Raw genomic sequence first — 21144 nt, 5'->3', positions numbered from 1 at the left:
TAAACACTTTCACAGTGTTCTACGGTCATTTTGTTCATTTCAAACCGATCAATGGTATTTAATGCCAAACGAAACAATAAGAATCTTTGTTTGTTATGGCCGGCAGGGAAATTATTGAAGTATTTGGTACATTGGATAGATTGTGATGTTCAGGCAAACTTCTGCTTTAATCCACATCCGTGTTTGTGTTTTATTGTCGATGTAAATAAAATGCTTGAACTACAGTATTGTTTATAAACAGGTAAAGCAAGCGATTTACTGACGTAGATTATTATAAAAGGCACTAATTTCCATTAAGGGGATCTCCTGTTTAATTTTACTTTTGAAAATAAGAACGATACAGAAAATAACTATTTTTAAATCCGATCAACAGACAGAGACGTCTAGCAGTAAGTGTGTTAAAATCGTAAGGATTGAATTAGTATATGATATAGAGTTGTGCATACGAGCAGTGTTAGGCGGTATGGCCGAAACAGTCCCTTGTCCTCGGTAATAGTCTCTGGTTCAATCGTTACGCCTCATTATTAAACTTGTGACACTGTAGAGTTAAATCGAAGGAATGGTGCCAGGTTAAAGGAATACACAAACCCGAATACAAATGTTCAAATAACAAATGTAAATACAAAAAAAAAGTGCTACAGAATCCAAATGTCCCTGAGATTTCATCTCTCCACCAGCCAGATAAAAAATCACAATACTGACTGCTATGGCTACTGAGGTATTTAAAGAATTATATGTAACTGGAGAATTACAATCTCAATATGAAGAATAAAAATAACCAATTTAATGGTTGTTCTAAATATTAACCATACAACAAGCACATAATAGTGACTCTAAACTATTCTATTATTCTCTCCAATTCACTCTTAGTATAGCATGATCCAATACATTATAATGAATGATCTTTCAAATAAACAGTTTTAATTCACAGTTCAGATACACAGTTTTGTTCAGAACGTTACATATTGGAAGCCACTGGATCCTTTACCACTTCACACAAATGAGAGAATCCCGGCGCGTGAACCCCAGTTGTATCGCCGTCCACGTTGATGTGCTGCTCGAGCCGTAGAGGGATGGTCTGTGTGGTCAGCTATAGACGTACACTCAGATGTCCGGAAAAAGTTCAGGTCGTTCGCCCATGTTATATACGTTGAACTGGTACTGCCTGGGCTCAAGCTATGCCCAGCTGTCCTGGTTAGGTTCCGACCCCATCACTCGTTCACAACGGAGCCTGTCAGACCAAAACTATGTGTTGACTATCTCGATACACGTTTGTTTACATTTTATAGAGAAAGCCTCTGATTGACACCGGAAGTGAAAGCTACATATGTGACCTTCGATTTACACTTCAGATAGAAAAATACAAAATATTGCCAAATTACTCGCTGACAGCTAAATATTACTAACAACCCTTCTTTTGCTGATATTTTACAAACAATTTAATGTATTATTAATACTTTACAACGTTGTAAAGTTTGCTTAATACGTATACTGTACACACGTGTTCGAGCAACCAGCCCAAGTCTCACTTCACTTACAAGAAACATTAGAGAATTGCTACTTTAAACGGATTTGACAGTCAAATATACTTATTCATTCATGGTTATTGTAACAAAATACAACTTGTACTCACTTTCCCATGGCCAAAACTAGTCCTAACCAGCAATACATTGACATTTTCTCCCCCTCGACAACATGCCCGTCGTCCAGGTGAATGTTTTCTCTTATTTTTGATTGGCTAAAGTTGGCTAAAAAACACACTAGTTCAAGCTTACCGACAAACATAAATGATGAAATGTAGACCTGACTTTACGTATGATTAATTATACACAGATATACACACGTGATATGTCATCCAGTTTTCATTTGTCAAAAAGACCAGTTACCTGCATATTGTCGTTTTGGGCTATTCTGGGTTATGTTAATTCCTTGTTGCAATCGTTTGTTATTCGGGGGTCATCTAATTAATAGGTCATATTTCCCCGAACAACATGATAGAAGGACACTCATATGAGGTAATTCAGAACCTAGCTAGTACAAACAGTTAGGTTGATCAGTACATAGGAGGCTAGTTAGATATATGTAGTGTTCCATAGCCCCTTGACGCCTTAGGTTTGGTTTGTTAGAGTTTTTCGTCCTAATAACAGCTATGGTCATTAAAGGACGTGCCAGGTTTTGGTGGTGGAGGAAAGCCGAAGTTCCCGGAGAAAAACCGTCGTAGGACCATTCATCGTTGCGAATCAGAATTATTCAATATGGGTTTGTTAATGAGGCATACCTTTAATTGTAATGGTACCTAAATGTTTTGGAAACTCTCTCTCTCCCCCCCCCCCCCCCCCCCCCCCCCCCNTGGTATCGTAAATCGCACTAGTACTAGTTTGTCTCAGGGTGATGTAACCGTTGATTATTTGTTGTTAACTCATTCAGTGCCCCCTGTAATTTCATTATGAACTTTTCCAACCTTTGAATTAGAAGAGTTCAAGGTGTCTTCTGGGAAGAATGAGTTAATGTGGACGTAGCATAAAATTAATGAACGACATTCTCACTTAAATCAGTATTTCTGTTTTTTTTTTCTTTAATTGAACATTTCTTTCCACGAGCACTACTGAACATTGATAGTTCTGAACATATCTGGCGTGATATATCAGTATGTACAGGTACAAAGAATAAGAATAATAAAAAAAATATATAATATGTGCATATGTATTACTTCAAAACAGGAACCCTTTGTAGCGTTTTTTGTGAAAGTTTTGGGTAAGATTGAATAGACATATACATGATAATATACACAGACTTGACTGTGCTCTTTGTTATTTTACTTATGTATAGGTTCTTTTGAATTGTAATCAATTTAAATTGTAGGACAGACTACCGGATATGGTGACGTGTTCTTACTTAACTAGTTAACCATTCTCGTCATTACAGTTACCGGACGACAAAATGGCGAAGCTTTTAGGAATCTGTGTCCTTCTTTCCTACCTCTCAGGTATGTGGTCCTTTTATCATGTATATCTATTTCTTTGAATACGAAAGAGCTTTCTTGGATTGAAACTCCTTCAGGTAAGACCTTCTATGAAATAAAATTACTGAAGATAAGGATATTTTCCTGAGGATTTATGTGTACACAATTGATCCACTATAGTTTTACAGGTGAAGGCAAAACTCAAACTCGGCTAATAGAGATTTTACAGTGAAGGGCGGATATTTAAGTGGGCGAAAGTTTCTCGGTTCTGATGAAATAAACTTAAAGCTGATAGTGCAAATAAAATGTTTTTTTCTGGTTTTGAGATCTTCTCCATCTCTTTGGTCTATCGTTTCTAAGGAAGTGCCGACATATTAGTTTGTCTTTGCTTGGTAACGATTATGGGTCTCGCTGGGTATAAAAAGCGTATTACCTGTCAAACAGGTTATCATTTGTTCAATATATGCGCAAGGTAAAAATACTATACCATAATATGAAATAGGCACTGCCTATAAGCGAGTACACACCTTTGTAATGATAGTGACTAGATCTGGGCGCCTGTGGCGCCCAAACCAAGAACATTAGGGTAACAAAAGGAACAGAATCCCTTCTTAGGACATACATGCGCTAAATATTCTTCCATGAAAATGAAATGAATGTTAGTTTAAAAACTATTCTTTTAATTAAAACTGTCAGATATTCCATGTAGGCCTTTTCGTTGTTACTTATTTACTTTTATTTTAACACCCTTGTCAATATATTGCCTGATCCCTTTAGGGTAAAATTTTCTCAAGACAAAATGAAAGAAGTATGTTCTACTGTGCATAGAAAATATTAATTAACAAGGCAAAGTATTGCAAGGCAATCCATAGACCCACATGGCCACCGGTGAGAATTTCTATACACAAACAGTACACTTATGTCAGGAAGTATATAGGTCACAGTGAGGTCACCCAAGATGTCCGTGTTCACCAAATCTGGTTACTCCATGTGAAAAAGCATATGCCCCGTACAAATATTTTCAAAAGTAAAGGTCAAAGGTCAAGTCATACGTCACAATAACCTAAATTTTACAGTATTCACTCCACCATCGAAAGATGTCCCTGTACACTAAATCTGGTTACTACAGGTGAAATAGTGAAGAAGATATGCCCCAGTCCAACTTTTTCAAAAGTCAGTTCATGAAAATCTTCATGTTTGCCTAAATTGCCAAGCCCAATGCCCCAGGCTTGTAAAAAATGTCAATGTTTACATTGAAACATAAGTTGGGCTAATGTATTTGTTTTTTCGAAACAACCTTCCAACAATAACTCACTAATTATTATGTTGTATATCTCGGCCATGTATGACCCTTTAAAGTGGCTAGTATGATTGTATTCCTGGGTGGTACATGTACCAGACCTGCAGAAAACTTTGGTAGTAGTCTTTGGATTGCCAGTAGGTGTTTTTCATTATAGGACACTGATTTCAAACATTTCAATGTTATAAGGTCACCATGCTGGAGCTCGAGTGACAGAACCCTAGGAGCAATCACAGTTAGTACGAGTCTATTAATCTTGTCATAACCATCAAAGAACAGGGTAATTTTTAAGTACACACAGACAAACAATAAAGAACTGATGATGTTACAGCAACTTTCATTTACAAGCTTTACCTGGTCTATAGGTGACATGCAAACACAATAAAATTAGCTCAAAGATGATTCTAAATCAATATTAAGTAATTATATATAATTATGGTTCCCATTTTGTAGCTCTAAACCAGCAATCAATTTCTCAATATTCCAATATTGGAGAAGCAATGGCTGCAATATCCATTCCTTTTGAATAACCTAATAATAAAACAATTTCATCATTTACATTGTAATGTAAGAAAGCATTACATCGTGAATATATTTTGAACCTAAAGCATGATATCACTGTACCAGTATCTTCAGAAGCCAGATGCTGCAATAGATATAAACAGGACCATTGCAAATACAACACATAAATAATACATATACAACAGTGATCGTATGTATGCTACATGGACCTGAGTTGTAACGCCATTTTGTTATTTGTTGTAGTGATATAAAATTCAAACAAAAACAGAACAAAAGGCTTTTTGAATTCCTTGAGAGAAATTCATGTTGAGATTGACCAACATATATTATTTATATATCATTTTTGGCGGGTACATAATTGTCTGACATATGGTATATATTGCTGACAATTTTCAGAAAAAAATGATGTAGTGCAGTGGAGGAATGAACGACACGGGGGTAATGAAATAACAATTTCAGATATAGAGATTTAGGACCTTTCCATTCATGAAGAGTGTTTGATTCTAGCATATCTGGATCTTAAAAAGAAGATTGTTGAAAATTCAGCCATTTTGTCCTCCCCCCCCCCCCCCCGCACAGGCCCTAGGGAAGGGTCAGGTTATTAATTTTCATAGCATCAAAATTCAGTCACATGATAGTCATTCCAACCAACTTTGAATTTGTACCCAAAAGTGTTATTTCCCCATTTACACTACAGTAAGGCCAATAACAAGATTTACATATGGTTCGGATAACCTGATCATGACCTACATCATTTTTTTCCTGTGGACCTTAGGGAACATTTTATCACCTACTTTATATCCATGAAGATCATTTAAATAGTCCGGCAAAGATCACATGAACTTCCTTCCTGTTATGGTCTTGGGATCCTGACCACATTCTTGACAGAATAATAACCATTGAAATGAATAGAAATTTATTTTTCTTACATTTGTTATTACCCTCTAAGAATATATTGATCCATGAAAAAAAAAAAAAAAACACAAATAGAATTGCCTACTTACTGACCAACCCTATTTTTCTCTGGAATATTGACTGAAAAACATCTCTGTGCCTGAATAGGAAGACTGTTTGAAATTTAGTCAATTTGACCTCTTTTGGGCTCACACCTCTGGCAGATTTGATCCATGTGTAATTCATAAATTTGACTTGCAAAATTAACTGAAGTGGTTACTATGACGGACAAAAGGCATTCACAAGAGGTTAACACCAAGACTTCGATAGCTAAATAAAAGCAATTTTCTAGGTTAAGTTCACAATTCAAGAATGTAAAACTCACTGCCTACAAGATGTTCGAATGTCCTGTTGTTGTATGAATGCAGTTAAAAACAAATTAACAAGGTTACATATATTTATATAAAATGTACCAAGTAATGGGAAATGAGTTGTTTATAACTAGTTGTTTATGTTTATATATGTTTGCAGTATTTAAATACTTTCCAGTTGTACTATTATTTCCACCAGGATTGACCTGGGTCTCCCACAACAGAGTGGCGAGTGTGATGACGATATTCACTATTGAGACAAAATAAGCATACATTTTATATACATTTCATCAAAATGGCAATTAGATTAAGGAAAAAGAACAACGAAACGTAAATACAAATATTTACACATATATATATATTCAAAGTTTTCAAAATACCGGTGTTATAACTATGATGCTTAATTAGTTGCTGCTCGCTATCTCCTATATTCTAATACATTATTCTAGAAACAAACAGAAATACAGTTAATGATACTATTAATTATTTTTTTCATTTTTATGTAATGTCTTTATATATGTAAGTTCTAACAATACAACATATAACAAGTACAAATGGTAATATATGAGAGTGAGTGAGTGTAATTATGTTTTTTTTTCCGTTATTGTCCTACTATCTACCACTAATGAAATATTCCAGCACTCTTTCCAGACATCGTGTACTTGTTGGTAGAAATACACCTATTTCTACTCGTTCCTATTTCAACAAGAGGCCAAGAGGGCCTGTATCTCTCACATGTTTCTTTTGTTACATGAATCTGACATATAGGTAACATCAGACCAAATTTGGTAGCTAGAACTCAAGACATTTTAACATCTCTTACCGGTTCTTAAGATGGATAGCACTTATAGTCACTGGCGGCACTAGACTCACAAGTAGAATTAAACTGTATACTGAAACAGGTTGGCTTCCCCTCGAGGAAAAACGTAAACAGCAAAAGCTTATTCTTTTCCACAAAATGGTTCATGGTCTGGCTCCTCAATATCTTCTAAATATTCTAACTCAGCGTAACCGAAATTACCACAACCATGATACTCGCACTGGTAATAATTTTCGTCCACTAGTTTGTCATACGAGTCTCTATAATAAATCTCTTTTGCCATCTGTCATCAGTATCATGAACTCCTTGCCTGACTATGTCAAGAACGACCCTTCAATTTATAAACTTAAAACCTATATACGCAAGCCCGCTTACACAATTCAAATTTTCTACTTTAATGGTACCAGACTGGGGCAGATATAGCAGGCTAGATTAAGAATGGAGTGTAGTTCTCTTTAGTTTTATCTATACCAGAGAAATCTAATTGATAGTCCTCTGTGTTCTTGCATGCAAGCAAATGAAACCAATGAACATTATCTATTACATTGTTGTCTTTTTTCTCAACTGCGTTTACATACAATTAACGAAATCAACCATCAATTCTCGACTGATTTACTTTTGTTCGGGAATGATGAACCTACAGAAGATGAAAATGCTTTAATTTATTCATTTGTACAAAACTTCATCATCCATTCTAAAAGAGTTGACTAAGTTCTATTCATTAACAACGATCTTTTGTTTCACATCACCATCACCTGTTTCCTTTCCTTCTATTCTTAATGGCCCGAAGGGCCAGGTGAGCTAAAAACTAAACGATTCTCAATTTATAAGTAATATCTTTCTACATGCAAGTTCTAAAGATATCAAATATACCAATTATGAATGGTAGTATGCGAGTGAATGATATATGTGTTCGTTCATTATAGTTTATAAATCATGTTTTTTCGTTTTTGTCCTGTCTTCCACCCATAACTCTAATATATTAATGAAATTGAAATAATTGGATACAAATATATATATAGGAAAAGGCTTTCGTGTATATAGGCTAAGCCTGTTGTCGGGTCCCTTTGTAAATACATGTTTTTGGGCTACACAGATGGGTGTAGGTATTGTTTATGCATACTAAAGTTGTGGTAATTATTACTGAAATGAAAACAGGTACTGTTATATTTCTTCTATAAAAAATGTATATATCTTTGTTTGTATTGACAATGAAATATTTTGAAATGACATAGATTGAATCAAGGATTTTAAAATAACGACGATCTTGCAAAAAAAAATACCCGGGTCCGCACAACATCGGTACTTGTATTGGGTACATTTAACTTTATATTGGATAGTATTGGGTAAATCGATGCTTGTATTGGGTTGTATTGGGTAGTATTGGGTTGTATTGGGAAGTATTGGGTTGTATTGGGTAAATCGACACTTGTATTGGGTATGGTAGTGCATGGGTTGTATTGGGTAGTATTGGGTTGTATTGGGTAGTATAGGGTTGTATTGGGTAAATCGACACTTGTATTAGGTATATTAGGGCGTGGGTTGTATTTGGTAGTATTGGGTTGTATTGGGTAGTTTTGGGTTGTATTGGGTAGCATTTGGTTGTATTGGGTAAATCGACACTTGTATTGGGTATAGTAGGGCATGGGTTGTATTGGGTAGTATTGGGTTGTATTGGGTAGTTTTGAGTAAATCGACACTTGTTTTGGGTTGTATTGGGTAAATCGACACTTGTATTGGGTATAGTAGTGTATGGGTTGTATTGGGTAAATCGACACTTGTATTGGGTATAATAGTACATGGCTAGTATTGGGTAGTGTAGTACATGGGTTGCATTGGATAAATTGACACTTGTATTGGGTATAGCAGTGCATTGGTTGTATTGGGTAAATCGACACTTGTATTGGGTATAGTAGTGCATGGGTTGTTTTGGGTAAATCGACACTTGTATTGGGTATAGTAGTGCATGGGTTTTATAGGGTAAATCGACATTTGTATTGGGTTGTATTGGGTAAATCGACACTTGTATTGGGTATAGTAGTGTATGTGTTGTATTGGGTAAATTGACACTTGTATTGGGTATGGAAGTGCATGGGTTGTATTAGGTAAATCGACACTTGTATTGCGTATATTAGTGCATAATTTGTTTTGGGTAAATCGACACTTGTATTGGGCATAGTAGTGCATGGGTTTTATAGGGTAAATCGACATTTGTATTGGGTTGTAGTGTATGGGTTGTATTGGGTAAATTGACGTATTTGGTTAATCGACACTTGTTTTGGGTATAGTAGTGCATTGGTTGTATTGGGTAAATCAGTCATTGTATTAGATTTAGTAGGTCATGTGTTGTATTGGGTAAATCGACACTTGTATTGGGTATAGTAGTGTATGGGTTGTATTGGGTAAATTGACACTTTTATTGGGTATGGAAGTGCATGGGTTGTATTAGGTAAATCGACACTTGTATTGGGGATAGTAGTGTATGTGTTGTATTGGGTAAATTGACACTTTAGTAGTACATGGGTTGTATTGGGTAAATCGACACTTGTATTGGGTATGGAAGTGCATGGGTTGTATTAGGTAAATCGACACTTGTATTGCGTATAGTAGTGCATGGGTTGTATAGGGTAAATCGACACTTGTATTGGGTATAGTAGTCCATGGGTTGTATTGGGTAAATGGACACTTGTATTGGGTATAGTAGTGCATGGGCTGTATTGGGTAAATCGACACTTGTATTGGGGATAGTAGTGCATGGGTTGTATAGGGTAAATCGACACTTGTAATGGGTATAGTAGTGCATGGGTTGTATAGGGTAAATCGACGCTTGTATTGGGTATAGTAGTGCATGGGTTGTTTTGGGTAAATCGACACTTGTATTGGGTATAGTAGTGTATGTGTTGTTTTGGGTAAATTGACACTTGTATTGGGTATGGAAGTGCATGGGTTGTATTAGGTAAATCGACACTTGTATTGGGTATAGTAGTACATTGGTTGTATTGGGTAAATCGACACTTGTATTGGGTATAGTAGTAGATGGGCTGTATTGGGTAAATCGACACTTATATTGGGTATAGTAGTGCATGGGTTGTATTGGATAAATGACACTTGTATAGGATATAGTAATACATGGGTTGTTTTGGATAAATCGACACTTGTATTGGGTATAGTAGTACATGGGTTGTATTGGGTTAATCGACACTTGTATTGGGTATAGTAGTACATGGGTTGTAATGGGTTTATCCACACTTGTATTGGGTATAGTAGTACATGGATTGTATTGGATAAATTGACACTTGTATAGGATATAGTAATACATGGGTTGTGTTGGATAAATCGACACTTGTATTGGGTATGGTAGTACATGGGCTGTATTGGGTAAATCGACACTTATATTGGGTATAGTAGTGCATGGGTTTTATTGGGTAAATCGACACTTGTATTGGGTATGGTAGTACATGGGCTGTATTGGGTAAATCGACACTTGTATTCGGTATAGTAGTGCATTGGTTTTATAGGGTAAATCGACACGTGTATTGGGTATAGTAGTACATGGGTTGTATTGGGTAAATCGACACTTGTGGTTGTATTGGGTAAATCGACACTAGTATTGGGTATAGTAGTACATGGGTTGTTTTGGGTAAATCGACACTTGTATTGGGTATAGTAGTACATGGGTTGTATTGGGTAAATCGACACTTGTATTCGGTATAGTAGTGCATGGGTTTTATAGGGTAAATCGACACGTGTATTGGGTATAGTAGTACATGGGTTGTATTGGGTAAATCGACACTTGTATTGGGTATAGTAGTGCATGGGTTGTATTGGGTAAATCGACACAAGTATTGGAAAGTGTAGTGCATGGGTTGCATTGGGTAAATCGACACTTGTATTGGGTATAGTAGTGCATGGGTTGTATTGGGTAAATCGACACTTGTATTGGGTATAGCAGTGCATAATTTGTTTTGGGTAAATCGACACTTGTATCGGGTATAGTAGTGCATGGGTTGTATTGGGTAAATCGACACTTGTATTGGGTTGTATTTGGTTAATCGACAAATGTTTTGGGTATAGTAGTGCATTGGTTGTATTGGGTAAATCAGTCATTGTATTAGATTTAGTAGGGCATGTGTTGTATTGGGTAAATCGACACTTGTATTGGGTATAGTAGTGTATGTGTTGTATTGGGTAAATTGACACTTGTATTGGGTATGGAAGTGCATGGGTGGTATTGGATAAAGCGACACTTGTATTGGGTATAGTAGTACATGGGTTGTATTGGGTAAATTGACACTTGTATTGGGTATGGAAGTGCATGGGTTGTATTGGATAAAGCGACACTTGTATGGTAAATCGACACTTGTATTGGGTATAATTGGGTATAGTAGTGCATGGGTTTTATTGGGTAAAGCGACACTTGTATTGGGGATAGTAGTACATGGGTTGTATTGGATAAATTGACACTTGTATAGGATATAGTAATACATGGTTTGTATTGGATAAATTGACACTTGTATAGGATATGGTAATACATGGGTTGTATTGGATAAATCGACACTTGTATTGGGTATAGCAGTGCATAATTTGTTTTGATAGTAGTGTATGTGTTGTATTGGGTAAATTGACACTCGTATTGGGTATGGAAGTGCATGGGTTGTATTGGATAAATCGACACTTGTATTGGGTATAGTAGTACATGGGTTGTATTGGGTAAATCGACAAATAGCATAAGTTCTATCGAGCTTTTGACCAACAAAATCCTTAACCAAAAAATGTAGGACATTTTATTTTATATATCTCCTTTTGGGAGTCCCATGTTTCCCGGGCTTAGACCTACACACTATCTGTATTTGTATATTTGTTTAAAATTGGATTGTTTTGTAATAAAACAGTGTTCAGGGATTACATGTCAGTGATAATTTTGTACTCTTATTTAGAAACTGACAAAGAGATGTCGCCATCACCAAAATATATCTGAACAGATTTTAAAAGGAAGCCAGAATACAAAGTTGTTAATTATTAACTTTCTGAGATAGACCGCCCCTTTACATACGAATGTAAAGATAATCTGAAGAGTATACACTTGAATGAGCAAGCATGTCTGAAAACAAATTTTGTTCTAAAGAATAATATTACCGCATATGGTTTCAAGTACAGATAAGTGTTATTGAATCCGTCTTACTGCAATCCGACATTCTTTGTCCATGACATATAATTACTGAGGTAACATGCAATTATTTCCTGTGTTAACCTTGAAATACACGAGCAAACTATCATGCTTATTAATATATACATGTATGTTTGTGGTGTAAAAACGTTTAAATAGAACATTTTCCAATCATATAATGTATTTGTTACTGTTTATTATTTGACTACCAAATTTACCGATTAACCAGTTACTCGATCGGTAGAAGAGTAACCGGTTACAAAAATAAGACCTGTTTGAAAACCCTAGTATTATGGCATTGGGATCATTTTCTGATGTATCACCTGCGACTACTTGGTTAGCTTTGGCACCTTATGGTGTAACGGTTCGTTACGAGTAGATATTGTTATACCTTCCAGAGCAATGATTTCACATCTGCTTTAATAAGTAAGTTCATGTTGTATAAAAATGTGTGTACTGTGTTCCTTTGGCCAAAGAAAGGTGTCCTTTGTCTTTAAAAAAACTCTCTATGTTTAGGATATTTAGTGGAATGGCAAGTATATGAATAATAGATAAATTGATGAATACAGGTACTGTCATTAAAAGAAGTTGTAAAATATGTGTTAATCTCTAATAATAATAATAATAAATAATAATATACATTATATATATATATCTGAACGTCTCACTGAAAGGCCCGGATATTGTGCTAATTTGGGCGTAGCTATTTTTATCACGGCTTTCCCAAAAGATGAAAATGACGACACTGGACGTTGTCTTCAGGTCATGCTATTATCAACTACGTTAACATATAGTTTTAATATTATAGTTTCTCAACCGTTTTAAAGTTATGACCCAAGGGTTAGGTCTGCAATGGTAGGGTAGACCCTAGGGTCAATTCTAATATCATGACTGCATTCGTCTCTTTATGCCCAACAATTGTATATATAGTTTTGAGGTGGGGATCTTAACCATTTCAAAGTTGTGACCGTGGGACTATGTCTCATAGGGTAGGGCCAGACCCTAGGGCCATCCTGGAAGCAAATGTGCTTTCTTCTCTTTATACTCAGCAATTGTATACATGGTTATACGGTGGAGAACTCAACCATTTCCAAATAATAAACTTGTTTTGGCCCCACCCCTTAGCCCGGGGGGTCAGCCCCACCATTTGTATAATTTTGAATCCCTGCCTCCCATGAATGCTTCCGACCAAATATAATGGATATCCATGGCATAGTTCTACAGTAGAAGTCGTTTATAGCAATATAGCCAAATTGCCCCCTTTTTGGCCCCGCCCTCAGCCCCACCATTTGTATGAATCCCCTCCACCTAGGGATGCTTCCAGTCAAATATGGTTGATATCCACTTCTTAGTTCCAGAGAAGAAGTCGCTTATAGGAATATTGCAAAATTGACCCCTTTTTGCCCCGCCTCTCAGCCCCCTGGGGGGTCAGCTCCATCATTTGTACAATTTTGAATCTCTGACACCTAGGGATGCTTCCAATTAAATTTGGTTGACATCGACTTCTTATTTCCAGAGAAGAAGTCGCTTAAAGCAATATAGCCAAATTGACTCCTTTTGGCCCCGCCCCTCAGCCCCCTGGGGGGTCAGCCCAACCATTTGTACAATTTTGAATCCCCACCACCTAGGGATGCTTCCAGTCAAATTTAGTTGAATTCCAATCAGTGGTTAAGAAGAAGAAGTCGTTTAAAGAAATTGTTGACGGATGGACGGACGGATGGACGACAGACGCCACGGTATGGCATAAGCTCACCTTGGTCCTTCGGACCAGGCGAGCTAAAAAACAAGAATGGTGTCAAAAATAGAAACTCTACAATAACACTCTTTCACTTTTTTTCCCACCAATACAAAAAGATGCCTATGGACATTTTTAAGTGCAGTTGAATGGAGATGTGTGGTATTGGTTGTATTGTATTACAAACCAACCATTGCTCTTCAAATGTATTTTATACTTTCTGTAAACAATAAAACATTGCCTATCCTTTTTAATCCTTGATACTCCAGGGGTTACGCTTACTTTCGCTCTCTGCACCCCTAGAATGTCATGGCAAAATTGGAGGCATGCAGCTAGCTATTTGATTGGTCTTGGGTAAAAAGAACCTGACCAATCTCAGGCTTCGAAGATTACAGAGGAGTGACACCCGACTTCAAAGCCAGTCAATTTTGCCGTTACGTAACAACATATTCTTTTGATGTACATCAACGGATCAAACAAGTCTTCTCGTCTCATCCACAATTTCTTTAAACGACTTCTTCTTAACCACTCTTTCGAATTCAACTAAATTTAACTGGAAGCATCCCTAGGTAGTGGGGATTCAAAAGTGTACACATGGTGGAGTTGACCCCCTATGGGGCTGAGGGGCAGGGCCAAAAGTTGGTCAATTGGCTATATTGCTACAAACGACTTCTTCTGTAGAACTATGCATTTTATATTAATCATATTTGAACAAAAGCATTCATGGGCGGTAGTGATTCAAAATTGTTCAAATGGTGTGACTGATCCCTCAAGGGGCTGAGGGACGGGGCCAAAAAGGGTATTTGGCTGTATTGCTTTAAGCGACTTCTTCTCTTGAACTAAGTGATGGATATCAACCATATTTAACTGGAAGCATCCCTAGGAAGTGGGGATTAAACATTGTACACATGGTGGGGCTGACCCCCAGGGGGCTTAGGGGCGGGGTCAAAAGGGAACAATTTGGCTATATTGCTACAAATGACTTCTTCTGTAGAACCATGCAATGGATATCAATCATATTTGATCAAAAGCATTCGTGGGAGGCAGGGATTGAGAATTGTTCACATGGTGTGACTGATCCCTCAGGGGGCTGAGGGGTGGGGCAAAAAAGAGGGTATTTGGCTGTATTGCTTTAAGCGACTTCTGCAACTCAGAGATGGATATGAACCATATTTGACTGGAATCATCCCTAGGTAGTGGAGATTCAAAATTGTACAAATAGTGGCAGATATTGACGGACGGACGACGGACGCCACGGTATGGCATACGCTCACCTTGGTGACACCCTACAAAGGTGTTGTAATATATCTACATGTATGATGTTGCGTTGAAGACTCACACAAAATTATTGTGGTAAGTATCAATGATGTTGTTTAGTGGAGGTACACGCTATCACTGTGGTCAGTACCTATGATGAAGTGTAGAGGACGCACACTGTATCGCTGTTGACGTATGACGTATCAAACATGATAAATGGTTGACGTACGCGTATCACTGTGGTCTATACATGTACTAATTAATCTGTTTGAATGATATGTGTTCCTCGTTTCTTCTCATTAACACAGGTGTGACTGCTGAATTATGTACTGCAGCATACTACTACTACAGCTACAGCTACAGCTACTACACCTACTACAGGTACACCTACTACATCAATTGTGACACTGGTTGCTGCGGCTATTATTATGCCCGGGAATGCTGTACTTCATCGTAAGTATCAGACATCATATCGAATATACACGTCTCGCGAAAAAACCGTGTAAGATCTTATAGAGTCACCTAGTCTGATTATCAACTGTACAATGTGATGATATATTTTCTCCAAATACATATGTATATAAAAGTATTACAGTTGTGGGATTGCACAACATTACACGATGTGCGGTTTGCGAACGATGTGTGCACGAAGTGCGAACGATAAAAATTCGGATTATAGTTGCTTGCGCACATTTGTGCGGACGATCGACGAACGTTGTGCTATAACAGTCGTGGTTGGTGTAAATTGAGGAATGGCTTAACAATATATACGGTTTCGTGTTTAAACATATACGCTTGATATTTTTAGTGAGTTTCTATATTCAAGCTACATCTATAAGCATATCTTTCTGTCTATACTTTCTTAAATTTAGAAATGGGGTTTTCGGTTTGCCGACCTTAATCGACCCATGTAAAATTACAACACAGTCTCGGCAACACAGGTAAACATAGTCACTTTGTACCTGGACCGTAGTTTTCCCCCGCCCGGGGCACTTACGTAACTCGCCAAGGTGTGAAAACTAGGTGAAGGGGAGCTATATCCAAAACGAATGCAAATAACAAATATTAAACGTCCAGTTGTGTTTTCATAACGGTCATACGGTATCACATGTCATGCAAAAGCCAGGTAAAACTCAGGTCACTCATCAAATTGTTATTTACCTGTTCCGTTACCGAGGAGCCAAACCCATTCTTGACAGTCTAACGGTCACTGTATACTGTGTTACACGCATTGGAAAATTGTAAATAATCCTAATTATTAAGATTAGAAATTACAGTAATATATACAGTGTACATTATTGTATACGAGCTTTCCGTATTTGTTTTATTCCGTAATATTGATCAACAAATTGTACCAAATCGCACAGTTGTGAGGAGCGAAGCGCACAGCGGGGCGAACGATTGTTAAATCGCACAGTTGTGCGTACCATGTGTGGACGATGTGCGGACGGTGTGTGAACGATGTATGCACGGTGTGCGCACGGCATTTTTGGTGCGTTGTGCGGTCCAACAACTGTACTAAAGATAGCTATTATATATTACATTCAATTGATGATATATCTGTTCCAATCATGTTTATACTTTCATAGAGCTGGTACCATTGCCGGAGCGGTCATTGGCTGTATTTTTTTCATCGCCTGTATCGTTGTCTTTATCATCGTCATCAAGTCCTGTAACAAGAAAAGGACTGGTGTTATTGTCGCAGGGCAAACTGGTGGAACTGGAAACGTCACGGTCGGTAAGTGTTATTAAAGAGAGTTTTTGTAGTTATTTATGAGGATATAAACGAAGCTCAGACGATTCAGGTGAATGACTTGCCAAGGCCTTGAACTCAAGATCTTTGACACAGAATCAAATAGTTAAGATCAATACAAAGATATGCAATTGATACAATTAGCATATACTATTCAATACATTTTTTTAGGAATTCACAAGAGCAGCCTTAGCAGGCGCTAACTACTAGTTCTATGGCACCTGGCTAATATCTTCCTATGTGTGTATGCCTGCGTGTGTACTGGAGATGTAGTGTTCTGTGTACAACTTTCATATGAAATAAAAAAAATCGCAGAAATGTCAGTGCTTATTTTGAATTCTGTGTTATACATATTATGCAGTGTTGTTTCCAGCGAAAGACATCATTCTTGTTTATCATTTCGATAACTAAACCTGATGGAACAGATAGAGTGAATGACATTTGTTAATTAATTCTCTGCACTATTCTATACACTAAACATTCGTTGTTTTCGTGGTTGCTATGGAACGAAACAATTGCTTCACACCACTAAAGAAAATACCTACTTAATACATTGCAGCGCTGATATCAACATATCCATTTTACAAAGTATATCTGACTACATTTGTAAAACTAATAGGCTTGATATGTAATCTCAATCACAGCTAAACTTTACATCGAAAGTGATGCTATTATTTATAGTGTCATGATCACTCTGGTAATAATGGAATTCATGAGTGTACTATTCTATAACCTAGCTATTTCATAGTTACATAAATATTCTATAGTGCTTTGTTAAATACATTTTAAGAGAATATTCAATCTTCAATCTTCAATATACAATAAATATTCGTGGTTTTCGTGGTTGCTTCGGAACCACGAAAATAAATAATACAACGAATTCGACTGAGATAGTTCACTACTGTTTGTAAGGGGTATCCATGACTGTTTGTTGCACGAAACAATCTAAGTTGCTTCAAACCACTAAAGAACATACCAAAGAACATTTCAAATCATGTAGCATACTTCTAGATATGGCAGTAAATGATGCTTATACTGATAAATGTACATAGATATACACCAACATTTGTACATGTATTCATACTCAGAAAATCGTTTCAGTCTTACTTACTAGACATTCATTAAGTTTTTTTATAGTTAACAGTACCACCCAACAGCAAATGCAACAACAGCCGCAGGGAGCTTATCCTCCTCCTCCACAGTATGGGGGACAACCTCAACCATATGGGGCCTATCCTCAGCCACAACCAGCATATGGGGGCCCTCCTCCTCCACCATACGGTGTCCAACCTCAACCACATGGGGAGCAAGCCGGACCGGCTTATCCACCTCCACCAGCAGTAAACCATCCCAATCAACCAGAGAGGTACTAACTCCAATCAAGCAGACTGGACGTCATAACAGCTTACCTTTGGATAAAAGGTTACATACAGAGAATCTAGGAACATGACCATCCACATAGATTGTGGGTAAATATTTAGTGAGGTTGAGAAACAGCTGAAACAAATATTAAATAAGTCCGTTTAAGCCCGAGTGATTTTTTTCAAAAAAAAGTAGATTTATATATTTTACAATTTTATGAATAACAATTGCTGATTATATCTATTCTACCAAGTACTTTGTAATTAAAATGTGTTTTCGTATTAACCCTATATCCACGCTCTTTACTTATGTATTTAACAAGTTTGCGTATTTATCCTTTTTGATGTTGTGAGCTTGTTGCTCTATTTTGCCTGCTACGTTTGAAATTAAGATATATTTGGAAAAGATGATGTGTGCCTTATTATTTGTTGATCAATCATTAATTTACTAGAAATTCTATTAACCAAAGATTATGCATCCTTCCTGAGCTTGTCCTATCAGTCTGACTAAGTTGAGTGAAGTTTTTGTATGTGTACCTTTTTGGGTATAAAAAGTTGCACTTGTAGTTGCCATTTGGTTTCTCAATTCAGCAAAGAATTAACTGTGCAATCACTCTTAAACTTACGAACAATTTTCAAGTACCATTCCAAACAAGTTGAGTGGAACATTCTGATCGCGAGCTTGGTTAACTGTTTTGTTTTGTTAGCACAATCACAATATATCTAACAAATGCGTTTAGCATCACTCGACAAAAGAAACCAACTCCTGCACAATGAACTATTCCATCCTTTGAATTGGAAGAGTTCAAATGTGGTTTTAGAGGTGAATGAGTTAGTTCGAAAATAATATATGCATGCTCATATATTATCATCCAATAGTATGTGGTAATAACTAATGAAAAGTGTCGTTACATCGCAAACATGGTAGAGATTCAAAACTAGAGTAGTATTTATCAATACAGTGTGTTTAGTGTGTGGTCATAACCAATGAAATGTGTCGTAACATCACACACATGGTAGAGATTAAGTCATAAGTAAGTGGTATTTAGTAATACAGTGTGTTTAGTGTGTGGTTATAACCAATAAAAAGTGTCATTACATCACTCACATGGTAGAGATTAAGTTATACTCACGTGGTATTTATCAATACAGTGTGTTTAGTGTGTGGTTGTAACCAATGAAAAGTGTCGTAACATCCCACACACTGGATATATTCAATTATTCTAAAGTGATATTTATAATACAGATTGGTTAACATTATATTTGAATTTGATACTAGATGCTAATGACCAACTGCTTTGAGCCTGTACTAATAAATGAAAGACATGTCAAAAACATCATAGGAAAATGAAAAATTGCCTGTCCACTTAAAGACAAATGTAGGAAACTGTTAATTTACGTATCAATGTTAATATATATCTAATATGAATGAATTTAGATCATCATTAATTTTACACTTTCTGAACATGTCGATTTCAAGGGAAATACAGCCTTGTGGTACATGAAAATTATATCTGTAAAATTGTGAAGGTTAAATTTGTAATTGTCAAGATAGATATTTTATGTTCATTGATGGATAGATTTAGCTGATATATATATATTTAACTTTTGCTTTTTTTTCATGCGTCAACATTTCAATTTATATTTCACATTTTGGTTTGAAATGATAAACAATATTTTTTGGATATGCATGTGTTTGTTAATGATATAAACCTTAACTGGTTCAACAATAACACTCAGTAAACAATAATCCTTTAAACTGCAGTTCAATCAGTGTTCTTACCCTCCCATATACTTTTTTAGTCACTTTTATCATTTCAACATTGCATACACCTATAACGTTATTGAAAACATTGCAGCTCTTCTGTGGTAATTGAACTATGATCAAAGGACCACGGCATCTTTATTTGCGACTAAATCGTCCAATAGTTAAACATTAAGCGTTTTCTTCAATAAATAAAAGATTTCATGACGTAAAGTCTAGAAATCTTACCATAATCTTTATACCGTAAAAACCCATGTAATTTGCGCACCTATGTAATTTGCGCAGGTACTTTTTGAGGCTGAATATCCCAAAAAGAGCTTCTACTCAAATATTTGAGCACCAAAATATTTTGGAAAAAAACGATGTTCAAGTTCCGAAAATCGTTCTCTGAAAATGAAAGCCAACCGATTGGGATCCTTAAGATTTTTGTTATTTGTTTATTATAAGTGAGTTCATAAGTGTTGTTTACAGGTACAATGATGTTAAAAATAAGAAGAAACTGCGTAAAATGTTTATTTCGTTGTTTGTTTCCTTTGAAATATCTGATCACACATGACACACACATGTTCGCATATCGGCATACATCAATTCATTTTAGCAATATTTTACATAAAACATTTACTTGCTTACAAAAAAATATCAATTAATAAGTAATTCGATGTTTAGTAACCGCTGGTGCATATCTCCTGGTGAAAGACATAATTAAATACATTTTATTGATCATAATTACGATCAGTGAGAAGGGCTCATCATGGCGGCTTGGGTATCGTCACTTCAAACCAGGTCATGTCACAGTTCAGTTTGGCGATATGTTTTGGCCACACAATTTTTACTGTAAAATTATACAGAAGAATATTGTTGCCTCATTTTCTTTTTAAAACACCTTTAATATTGCCGTTCGTTTAAAACTCCCAATAAAGACACCAAAGTTCTAAAAACATTGTACACGTTCGTGTAAATGCCTCATTGAGAAAGTTGTTTTGAATTCAACTGCTATTATTGACTAGAGAAGCGTCGTTCCGGTTCAAAGATCTTTTAAAGATTTAGTCGGTCGTATAAGGTAAGCCTCCATTTATTAACGTATTTGGTGATTCAAGTTCACGTATAAGCAATGCACACGTGCTCATTGTCCTATAGTATAGGTATACACCAGTTTACAAGGAAGTTTTTTGACGGAACCAAGTACAAACAAGGACATATTATAAACACTATAAATAGCATGCACCTTTAGTTACAA

At 36.3% G+C, this 21144-nt stretch overlaps 1 protein-coding gene across 1 annotated transcript; it reads left to right on the top strand.

Annotated features, from left to right (window-relative positions):
• Positions 1-2187: 2187 nt before the first annotated feature.
• On the top strand, positions 2188-18202 carry LOC110449763 (TM2 domain-containing protein DDB_G0277895-like). The gene is made up of 5 exons (XM_021496824.1): positions 2188-2259; positions 2926-2986; positions 15337-15481; positions 16618-16766; positions 17919-18202. Exons 2-5 carry the CDS (start codon positions 2941-2943, stop codon positions 18152-18154), a joined length of 576 nt encoding a protein of 191 aa, XP_021352499.1. The 5' UTR covers positions 2188-2259; positions 2926-2940; the 3' UTR covers positions 18155-18202.
• The last annotated feature ends 2942 nt before the right edge of the window (positions 18203-21144 follow it).

The sequence above is a fragment of the Mizuhopecten yessoensis genome, unplaced genomic scaffold (genome assembly GCF_002113885.1).
Source record: "Mizuhopecten yessoensis strain PY_sf001 unplaced genomic scaffold, ASM211388v2 scaffold479, whole genome shotgun sequence".
Lineage (NCBI taxonomy): Eukaryota > Metazoa > Mollusca > Bivalvia > Pectinida > Pectinidae > Mizuhopecten > Mizuhopecten yessoensis.
The sequence above is the reverse complement of the archived record's forward strand: the minus strand, read 5'-3'. Positions and strand labels throughout refer to the sequence as shown.